Below are 12,081 nucleotides of genomic sequence, written 5' to 3'. Positions count from 1 at the left end.
AGTAGAAGGAAATAAGATTGTAGCTGTAATTGTGAAAGGGTGAGATTATGGGTGTCTTCCTTCTCTACAATTTTTTCCTTTCTTATTACCTTTTAAAGAAACATATTCTCTTCTAAAAGTACATAAGCAGGGGATGTACAGATGGTTTAACAATTAAGAGCACTTGCTGTTCTAGCAAAGAACCCAGATTCTGTTCTTAGCATATACACATGGAGGCTCACAGTTGCCTATAGCTCCAGTTCCAGGGATTTCAACACCCTCTTCTTTCCTCTATGGGCTCTATATATGTAGCACCTGGTACACATAAAATTGTACAGACACACTCACATATAAGAATAACAACTCTTATAATTCACAAGTCAGACACCAAATTACATTCTGTGATAAAAAGATGAAGAGAATCATTAAATCATTCTTTCTTAAATTCTTTCAAAAATACATTTCCTTATTTATAAAATAACTATAATTTAATCATTACATCATCTATTAGTACTGACAGAAATATATTTTAGTGGAATCTTGGTGAAAGTTAATGGAGAATTTATTGACATTCTCTCTAAAGTCACTATTTTAAATTTGATTTTTGAAGAAATTAAGGATTCACATGCAGTCGTAGGAACTAATGCAAAGAATTCTTGTGTATCCTTCATCAGATTGCCTCCATGATAATAACCTCTGTAGCTGAAGTTCAGGATCATAATCAGGGCACTGGCATTGGCATAATAGATGGACTTCATCAGATTTCATCAAGGAAGTTTTTTATTTCGGATTTTCCCCAGTTTTGCATGATCTCATTTATACATTCTCTTTATTTTTATTTATCATATTTTCTGTGATTTGCATATTTTTTAATGAGAGAAAATTCTATTGGGAATAAAATGTGTTGAAATGAATTAGGTCTTCTGGCCCATTTCACTATTGAGTCACTTTTGAATGTGGTTGCAATTAGGGGATGACTGCAATATGAATACAGTGTTTAGTAGTACAATATTATCTGGAAGAGATTTTTATTGCTCTCTTCCCAACAATATGCTGGTTATAGAGGGAGAATCCTGTTTTTTATTTCAAATAATTAGAGTTGTTCTTAGTCCTGGGAATCTATAATAGAAATGTATTTGTGAAAACAAGAATGCACAACAATGACTTGACATTTCAGTAATACAGCTGTCAAAGAAAGTTAGATACATTAAATTATAAAAATACCACTTCTTGCCATGTAACAATAGAAAGCAGCCACATCAAGTATATAAGTCCCGTTGCTGAAAACGTTCTCTCAACAGATTTTGAGAAGTTACCACGAAAGCAGGGCAGATAGCATGCTGAGAAAATTCAAAGTCTTGAGTGGGGATGAGCCAGGGCCCCTGGTGCTCTGGAGAGGCTGTTATAAGTAGCAAATAAGAGGATACGATAGGCTCTCTATTGCCTTCCATAAATGAGGGCTAACCCACACAGCCTGCACGTGTACTTCAATTTTTTTTTTTTTGCTACAGTGAACTCAATTACTTATTCTGCTATAAGTACCTGTGAAATTGCATTAAAGCTTAGACAATGATTTTATGCAATGAATTGATTTCTCAAGACTGAATGCTCAGAATGAGTTGTGCTCAACTAGAAGGGAAAAAAAGCAAAGAGAACTTTTTGATCTTTTATCACAGCATCATGCAACAGTGATAATTAAAGAAAATGGAAAGGCAAAATATACAAGCCACATAAAGTAGGGTTGTTTAGACTTAAAAATGCTATGAAATCAGTCCTTCAAAACACACACACACACAGACACACACACACACCAAACATGCATGCATGCATGCACACATTTTTATAAAAGAACATATATAAAGTTTGAGGCATTAGAAGAGAATTTTTACCTGATTGAGATCTCCCTAGCGAATGTCAGACATGGTTCTTTATTATTTCCTCATCTGTCATAAAGTGAACTGAGACGGACATAATTGCTTACCTTGCATAGAAAACAAATATTGTTTACCTAGCAAGCTCATAGAGACAATATTTTGCCAGCCAGCATTCATACATATCCAGAAACTCGAGGATATTCTACAGCATTATTCTAGAACATGAACCCATGATTAAACTGTCTTTTGTAGAGTTCAGTTCTTGATGTCACATCAGGTCCCATTATGCTGTGTGGATCACCCTTTTGTATATGGTTTTTAGAAAGGACCAGTCTGGCCTCTTCCTTAAAGAAAAAGCGGAGAGTCTAAGTCATTTGGGTAATCAGAATTTTGAAAGGTCAAGATGCCACTTGAGTATGTCTTTTTTTCTTCAAAGGTATGCAATGAGGCTGAAGAACTTTGCAAGCCCCTTGGCTTCTGATGGGGACAAAAAGCTAGCAGTATTATGGTGAGTTTCACGAGGCCGCAAGAAAAGTGCTGAAACTGCAGCAGGATGCGAACACGCTGCATCAACTTAAGCAGCTTATTCCAGATGATTATTCTGGCTTTCCAGTGAACTGTTAAAGGATAACTAATGGATTTCTTCAGTCACTGACTGAACGTCTACTCCCCCCTTAATTTATACCCTTATCAAAATGGGATTGAAATAATTCCACTTAATTTACTAAGTGTCTTTATTTACACATGTTCCTGAAACTGAGATTAGACGACTGACTGCAAAATATGAATGTGTATTTAGTAGTGCAGTCTTCTTGAGGCACTGTTGCTAACTTAATCCTTTTCTCCTCACGCAGCTACCGATGCTTGTCACTTCTCTATTTGAGGATGTTTAAGCTGAAAAAGGATCATGCTATGAAGTACTCCAGATCACTGATGGAATATTTTAAGGTAATTCTTATTTTGTATGATTTGTGGGTAAAGGGTGATCAAAACCCGAACGAAACATGCTGGGCATGTTAGCAAATGTCGGAGGACTAAGGGAAGACAGATACTGCCTGCCACAAGCCTGCCCCCTTTAACTCCACCTGGCCACAGTCTTCTGATTCCCAAGTGAGAAGGTGCAGTAATCTGAAGGCCTATAACAGCCTCTTGACTGCAATTAGAGGAGATACGTTTTGCCTGCCATCAAGGTGATCATAACTTGTGTCTGTGGGTGTCACTAATCTCTCATCTTAAAAAGGCCTGTGCTGGGTGGTGGTGGCACATGCCTTTTAATCCCAGCACTCAGGAGGCAGAGGCAGGCGGATCTCTGTGAGTTTGAGGCCAGCCTGGTCTACAAGAGCTAATTCCAGGACAGGCTCCAAAGCTACAGAGAAACCCTGTCTCAAAACAAACAAACAAACAAAAATAAATAAATAAACAAAAAAAATTAAAAAGACCATCTAAGAAATCCTTCAACAGGGACAAAAGTCACCATAGCTACACTGACAATGTATGGACATCTCTCTATGCCCCTCTAAGTGTTTTGCTCACTGGAAACCTCGGAGTGCTGTAGTTTCCATCTAAGGCATTTGATTCTGTTGGTTACCAAAGAAAACAAATGGACAAAATCATCCTCTAGTGAACTGAGGTTGTTTGTTTTTGTTTTTGTTTCAATTTATAAATAAGCAAGAGAGGTAACCACAAAACACAATGCCAACATTTGGGAATGAACCCACGTAAAAATCCAAGCAGGAGCGTGGCACTAAGCTTGGCTACTCTGTGCTCCAATATGGCATTTGTTTACTACTACTGGCCACAACTGAAAATTGAGGTGGCTTTCTGCTCCTTTGTTTTGGCCCATCTGGAAAATGATTTTTTGCCAAGTACATGAGACCTCTTGGCCACATTTCACCTAGCTGTTATCTGAAGTGAACTATGTCATGACCTTGCAGCAAATATCCTGTAAGTACTACTGTCTGTCTGAATCATCTGGGACCCATCTGAAAACATGAGCAAGATCCCTAGTGACTATGTGGTATGGATAGAATGCTATAAAGCTAGGGCTTATGTGCGCGAAAGGGATCGCATACAATAGTTCTCTGGTCCTGTCTTAAGTCTACCTTCTCACAGTGTACAGTAGAAAGATGGGTCTTGAATTTCATTTGACATCTAACATCCCCAGACGGCCAGGTCCCATGCCCCAAACACGTGTCCTGGGATAGGGCCTGAGAATGTGCATTTCTAGCCAGTTTCCAAGTCATTCTCATGATGCTGCCTTTGTCATCTTCCTGATAGCCACTGTTCTAATATCTGCCCTCCGTGGCCTGTCAGGGAATTGGAAAATATCAAGCAGGTGTTAAGTGACCCACCTGCCTGTGGATGTGTGGTGCTCATTTAGTCAAGTCTTCAGAATGCACACGATGTCTAGCTTTCTGTGACACCAAGGTAGCACTGAACTCTTATTGGATTCTAGAAAGTGGTGACTCTCTCTCTCTCTCTCTCTCTCTCTCTCTCTCTCTCTCTCTCTCTCTCTCAAATATTCCTTTTGCAAAGGGGGCTGAACTGGAGGCCAGAAGGCAGTAGAAGACACACAGTCTGGCTCCAATGGCCAAGAGCAGACCTGGCTCAGATTCTTGTCACAAGGAGCTTGATCCCTGCCCTGTCATGGTGGTGGTGTGCTGAATATCAGGGTTTTCTCTGATCCACAAGGCTCTGACCAGATACAAAACAACAAAACAACAAAAACACCCCCTTAGAAAGCCAGTGCTTTAAATCAGCCAGATTCTGTCAGAGAAACAAGAGAATGTTTTGAGTTTTAACTACCTTTGCAATGCAGTCCTGGACCAGTTGCATTGCGAAACAGAGAAAACCGCCAGTCATGAACATTTGCATGTAAAGACCACAAATCACAATGAGTCCTGAAAACGAACAAGCAAAAAAAAATGTATTTCTCAGCTCTGACATCTTCCTTAGATATCAGACATTACAGTCAAACCTGTATCCAAAAGCTTGCAACTAAAGTTAAAGGTGAAAAGCTTACTTGTACTCTCTGAAGGGCTTGTTTTGCAGAATAAATTTCAGATGAGGATAATTAAACCACTTCTTGGAGAACTGAGTCTGATTTCACTGGGCCTTTTAGTATATAAGATCTTTCATCAAGTGACTTTCATGGTCCTGATTGGAGCCCACTGATTATCCTAACCAGCTATTTTCATCGAGTGTGCGTCGTGGTGTGCTGATGTGCCACATACATCCAAGTTCTGCATCCCAAAATGCTGCAATCAATATTAATGTACTCTAAATCACACTTACATCTGTTTCAGAATTAATAAACACAAAATAGATGTCCTTATTTCTCCCTCTCTCTCTCTTTCAGCAAAACGCTTCAAAAGTTGCTCAGATACCGTCTCCTTGGGTAGGCAATGGAAAGTAAGTATCCTACCAAAAAATTGCTTTTTCTTGAAAATGAATGATTGGATAGACCCCACATATTTTGCATTGATTGCTCAAGAGTGAAGGACAATTTCAAGACAGCAGTTATTTTTTGTGAACACACAATTCTAGCCAAACTTCAGCTAGTGAAGGCGCAAGTCATAAACAATCCCACACCAGTTTGGAATTGTGATTAATAGGGTGGTATTTATTTAAAGGGGAATAAACTTACAGATCACGGTCCCAGACAACAGCCCTCTGCGCACGCAATTGGGAAAAAGTCTAGTCGCCGGAACCGGAGCAGGAAGTAAAAAGAGAGAGGAGGGAAGTGGCTGCTTTTTTTAAAGGGAAAGATACCACGCCCCAATGGGCTGGTATCTTGGTGGCTATTGGCTGGAGGAGCGGAAGGACCTCCTGCAACACCTCCCCCTTTTATTTAAGTAAGAGAGTTCTAAACCTACTATGAAATTATATACAATAAGTACAAATATCCTATTCTAACTAGCTTAGGTCTTATATAATAAATAGCTTGGCTAAGTCATGAGTCGAAAGTAACTACATTTATATAGTCTTCAACCCCATCGAAGATCTGAGAAGGGAAATAATGTTACCTGAGTAATTAGGAAGTGCAATCAAACAACTTCTAAAACATGCAACAAATCACAGAGACAACTAGCTACCTGGGCAATCACCCAAGGTCACGTTTGCAGCGTTGAAGCAACCAACTTTGGCTAAGGCCTAACATAACTGACACACCATTTTCAAAGGCAAGAAACTTGTCAAAACTATCTTACCCTGTCTTGGCAGGATATGACAGTCCTGTTTTTTCCATTCACAGATACTCTGTATTTCTGTCAGTGGTTGAGGTATGGGCATTTCTTTACCCAAAGGCCAGTTCAGCCAAGAAGAAAGGCTCCGGGTGGAGTGTCTTTGGTGCTCAACATTCTCTCGGGAATAGAGCGGTGTTGCCAGGAGCAATTGTGTCTCACTACCACAAAACTCTGAGTTAGATTAAAGGCCATTTTCTACAGCTCTTTGAAGAGGTTGAAGATTATCTATCTATACTGAGTATAATCTCTATGTATCTAAAGAACCTGATTAGTCTAATTATAAATGACAAACTTAGAATACTATTGATCTATATAATTCTCAATACCTATCTAACTTAAAGACTAAGACAATAAATAACTGTGAAACAAATGAGGACAATGACCTCCAAATATAAGCAATGTACAAATATACATTGCAGTATGGTAAATATATATCAATACACAAGCAATATGTAAATATCTTAATCAGAGGTAGAAATGTACACTGCAATATGGTAAATATATACAATATATATCAATACAATATATGTCAATACATAAAAAATGTTTTTAAACAGAGGTAGAAACATGCATGCATACAATAGTCAATATAATTTCACTTTGTATCAATATATAAGAATCGATACCAATACATTTGTCTCAAAACAATAACTCACAAGTACCAACAAGTACCAATCTATTATCCCTCTTTTTTTTTTTTTTTTCAAATGATCCCTGAGCTTATTATAAAATTCCTTCCCCAACCCTCAACCATATACCAATTTATAATCAACCCCTAAATGATGTCCCTAAACCCAAGGGCAAACTTTACTGGGAGAGGGGACGTCGTCCTCTAGAGTTACTTCCAGCTGTCATGGGGGCGACGTTCTTTCTGGGGGATCCTGTGAAAGTAAAATGATGGTTAAATTTCAAGATCGATGTCTTTTAAAATTGCAAATAGTCTCTGAGTATTTTGTGCAGGTCTGGCCAGAATGTTGTAAAGATGTGCACCATTTCAGCTAACCAAGTTGGAACTGTCTTGTGCAGCTGGTATCCAAAACAGGTCTTGTAGTAGCGCTATCAGTATCATGACGTCATATCAACCAGGTGGAGTTGTTGTTGTGGGGCCCCATCTTCTTCCTGGAAACTTCAAATGTCACTTCAGGAAAAACTCATTGTTCATTGTGAAAAACTTAAACATCAATCATATAGACATACACACACACACATACACACACACACACATATATATTCAATGAAAGGAATGATAGATATATTCAATGAAAAGTATGATAGATATGAAGAAAAGCAAAGATGTTTTCTAAACTCATATTTCTTTCTGTCCCCTATCATGGCTCTTGACATGAGACAGAAACTCCAGAAACTCTGGGTTTTTCTCTTACCAACAGGCTTGGAATTGGAGAGGGACTGAGCCAGAGTCCAACTTCAAAACCAGCTCTATAAATTTAGAAATATGGTTTAGTATATTTTACTTACACAACTTATTCAGTTTTCTTAATAGTTCCTATTGGGCAAGTATTTTTCCATCTGTCAGTATCCAAACATCCAGGATCCCTTGAATTTTTCAAAGATGAGTGTTTTCCTGTGGAGATAAGAACAGAACCCTGCCCCCATTCTATATGTTTTTCTTACCACCTGTAGGAATATCATCATTGTGGATGAGTTGTCATTTCTCCTTTCCAAGAGGTTTCTCCTCTTCAAATCGAACCTTTATTAATTTTGATGGTATCCACAATTTTTCTTCTCCTGTGGAAACAAGAGCAAAACCCCTTCCCCAACGTAGCACATCTCCTGGCTTCCATTGAGAGGTCAGCACATCTTTGAAATAAATTGGTTGATTTAGTTCAGCAGACTTTTCCATTATCCAATGTCTTTCTGCTGCTGTCGTTCCTTTCTCATTAGCGTTAAGAAAATTCAAGGTCAATAAAGCATTATGTAATCTATTTCTGGGGGTATTTTCGGTCCCTTTCTGTTTGTTCAGCATATCCTTTATAGTACGATTTGATCTTTCTATAACTGCCTGACCTGTGGGATTATGTGGTATACCTGTAATGTGTTTTATATTATAATAAGCAAAAAAGCGTTTCATTTTCTTAGATACATATGCTGGACCATTGTCTGTCTTTATTTGTGCAGGTATTCCCATGATGGCCATAACTTCCAATAGATGTGTGATTACTGAATCAGCCTTTTCTGAGCTCAGGGCAGTAGCCCATTGAAAACCTGAATACGTGTCTATGGTGTGGTGTACATATTTTAATTTACCAAATTCCATAAAGTGGAACACATCCATCTGCCAGATTTCATTTCTCTTAGTACCCTTTGGGTTACTCCCTGCAGGCAACGGTGTTTGATTATAGAAGGAACAAGTAGGACATCTCTTTATAATGTCCTTAGCTTGTTGCCATGTAATGGAAAATTCTTTCTTTAGGCCTTTACTATTGACATGATGCTTCTTATGAAATTCTGAGGCCTGCAACACGCTTCCAATCAATAATTGATCAATCTCAGCGTTGCCTTGTGCTAGAGGACCAGGCAGACCTGTATGGGACCGGATGTGTGTTATGTACATCGGACAAAGCCTGTTCCTGATTATGTCTTGTACCTGGATAAACAATGAAGTCAACTCTGTGTCATCTGGTATAAATTCAGCAGTTTCAATATGCAAGATAACTCTTTCTGCATATTGTGAATCTGTAACTATATTAAGAGGTTCTTTAAAATCCCTTAGCACCATAAGAATGGCATATAATTCTGCCTTCTGGACAGAATTATAAGGGCTTTGTTCCACCTTACTCAATTCATCTGACTTATAACCTGCTTTCCCTGATTTATTTGCATCAGTATAGAATGTACGGGCTCCAGTTATTGGAGCATCACGTACAATTCTAGGAAGAATCCAAGAAGTTCTCTTTATTAGGTTAAGTCTACCACTTTTGGGATAGTTGCTATTAATTTCTCCCAAAAAATTAGCACAAGCTCTTTGCCATGGTTCATTGTCTTCCCATAACTTTTTTATTTCTTCAGTAGTAAAAGGCACTATAATTTCTGTTGGGTCTATACCTGCTAGTTGACGAAGTCTCAGTTTACCCTTTATAATTAATTCAGAGACTTTTTCCACATAAGTTTTTAATTTTTTACTTGGTTTATTAGGTATAAATATCCACTCTAAAATAATATCTTCCCTCTGCATTAGAATCCCTGTAGGAGAAATTCTGGAAGGCAATATGACTAGGATGCAGCTAAGATTTGGGTTCACCCTATCCACATGTGCCTCCTGTAATTTTTCCTCAATCATTGTCAGTTCCTTTTCTGCTTCAGCTGTCAGTTTTCTTGGACTATTCAAATCTTTATCACCATCTAAGGTTTTGTTTAAATGAACTATTAGATCAGGTGTTATCCCAACAGCTGGTCGTAGACTGGAAATGTCTCCTAACAATCTTTGGAAATCATTAAGAGTCTTTAACCTGTCTCGCCTAATTTGTGCCTTTTGCGTTTTAATTTTCTCTAACCCTATTCTGTAACCTAGGTAATTAATAGAATTTCCTCTTTGAATCTTTTCAGGGGCAATTTGTAATCCCCACCTAGGCAAGACTTTCTTTACTTCTTCAAACATCCTTTCTAAAGTATCTTTATTTGAATCAGATAACAAGATGTCATCCATGTAATGGTAAATTATGGACTTGGGGAATTGTTTACGAATTATTTCCAATGGCTTACTTACAAAATATTGGCACAATGTAGGACTATTGAGCATACCCTGTGGGAGGACAGTCCATTGATATCTCCTATTAGGCTGAGAATTATTATAAGTAGGCACTGTGAAGGCAAATTTTTCTCTATCCTTTTCTTGTAACGGTATGGTGAAAAAACAATCTTTCAAATCAATAACTATAAGAGGCCATCCTTTTGGTAATAGAGAAGGCAAAGGAATTCCAGATTGTAGTGGGCCCATAGGTTGAATTACCTTGTTGACAGCTCTTAAATCTGTCACCATTCTCCATTTACCGGATTTCTTTTTTACAACAAACACAGGAGAATTCCAAGGGCTGGTTGATTCTTCAATATGGTGAGCATCTAGTTGCTCTTGCACCAGCTGTTCCAATGCCTGTAATTTATCTTCAGCTAGAGGCCACTGTTTGATCCATATTGGCTTCTCAGTTAGCCATTTTAAAGGTAGGGCTGTTGGTACCTCTAAAGGTTTGGTATTTGCTGTATGTTCTTGTACAGCCTGAATGGCTGGTGACCTTTTCCCATAATATCTCATCATGTCCTTCCCAGAATTATGAGTTCCTGGAACTACAGGAATGTTAATCTGGGTATTCCATTGCTGTAGCAGGTCACGGCCCCATAAATTTATTGCGATATTGGCAATATATGGCCTTAGTCTTCCTATTTGCCCTTCAGGCCCTATGCATTCAACCCATCTTGTGCTTTGTTTTACACGAGATAGGGTTCCAATTCCCAGGAACTGAACATCTACCTCTTGAAGAGGCCAATTCGGATGCCAAGATTCTGGAGTAATAATACTTACATCCGCACCTGTGTCCAATAAGCCTTCAATAAAAGTGCCATTTATACAGACTCTTAGCTTTGGTCTTTGATCATTAATAGAAGTCTGCCAAAATATACGTTTACTCTGTCCTACTGGGTTTTTTGACTCATCCTCCATGCGTAATTCATCATTTAGACCAGTAATATTTTTTACAGCAGAAATTGGAGCTTTTAATTTTCTTGGTGAGGCACGTTCTCTACTGTGACTGGGAATGACTGGGCCACTGTTGGCTTGGGGGCCTGCGAGAGGCCCCTCAAGGAGTTTCCCGACTGTATCGGGTTGCCTTGTCTGTCTGTTGTTGACCTGCATTCGTTGGACCAGTGTCGGCCTTTACCACATCTCCTACATATACCTGAAGGCCGAGGTCTCCTATTTTTGTCATTCCCAGAAGGGATATTATTCCTAGAAATCCTTTGCCTGCAATCCCTTTTCAGATGTCCTAATTTACCACAATTAAAACACCTGGCAGTTTGATGTCTCCTCATTGCTTTGGAAATCGCTTCTCCTACCCAAGATTCATCATTATAGCTAAACGTCTCAACATTCATTGTATGCTGAATCCATTCATCCATAGGTGCTGATCTAAACTTTAAAGGCCCAATTATCTTTTTGCATTCTATGTTTGCATTCTCAAAAGCTAGAGATTCAAGAAGTAGTCGTCTAGCTTCTGGGTCTGTTACCCCTATGTCCAGAGCCTTAATTAATCTTTGCAAAAAGTCAATAAAGGGTTCTCTCTGTCCCTGCCTAATTCTGGTATATGATTCAACCCTTTTTGCTGGATCTTGTAGCCTATTCCAAGCATTTAAAGCTGCTTGGTGACATAAACACAGTACTTCATCATCATAAAGAGCTTGGACCTGTGGGTCAGCATATTCTCCTACACCAAGAATTTGATCTTGGGAAACCTCCACACCTTTTGCTCTTCCTTGCTGTTCCATATGTTTGGATTCTTCTCTGAAATAGATTCCAAACATCAAGGAAGGTCCATTATCTAAAACTGCAGACACTAACTGATGGAAATCGTGGGGGGTAGCTCTAGCATTAGAAGCCCAAGTCCTTATCATTTCCTTAACATATGCAGAGTGCAAGCCAAAGGTAACTATAGCTTGCTTAATTTCTTTTAGATCATTCATTGCTATTGGCATCCATCTAGCTTCTCTGACTCCCTTTGAGCCTTTAGAAGTTGACGCTTTGTCAGAATGAATTACAGGGTATGTCGCTAAAACCCTGGGTAAGCCAGATCTAATAGCTGGTGGTGGCATTGTATCCTGTCCTTGTGCCTTCTTACTCTGTTCACCAGCTCCAATAATTTCTTCAATCATTTCAAGTCTTTTTATCATTGTCTCTCTTAAATCCTGAATCTCCTGAGCTACATGTGTTTCTAGTGATTTCACTGAGGTATCAATTTTTTGGTCCCCATTCTGCACCT

At 38.7% G+C, this 12,081-nt stretch overlaps 1 protein-coding gene across 2 annotated transcripts in view; it reads left to right on the top strand.

Annotated features, from left to right (window-relative positions):
* Positions 1-12,081, top strand: part of Aff2 (ALF transcription elongation factor 2) — a 563,721-nt gene that overhangs the window by 534,196 nt on the left and 17,444 nt on the right. For both annotated transcript variants that reach the window (XM_057759263.1, XM_057759262.1), the window contains exons 16-18: positions 2,290-2,361; positions 2,708-2,801; positions 5,212-5,264. In XM_057759263.1, coding sequence (XP_057615246.1) covers positions 2,290-2,361; positions 2,708-2,801; positions 5,212-5,264 — 219 coding nt within the window. The remainder of the gene's footprint in view (positions 1-2,289; positions 2,362-2,707; positions 2,802-5,211; positions 5,265-12,081) is intronic.

Source organism: Chionomys nivalis, chromosome X (genome assembly GCF_950005125.1).
Source record: "Chionomys nivalis chromosome X, mChiNiv1.1, whole genome shotgun sequence".
In the NCBI taxonomy this organism is placed as follows: domain Eukaryota; kingdom Metazoa; phylum Chordata; class Mammalia; order Rodentia; family Cricetidae; genus Chionomys; species Chionomys nivalis.
The sequence above is the reverse complement of the archived record's forward strand: the minus strand, read 5'-3'. Positions and strand labels throughout refer to the sequence as shown.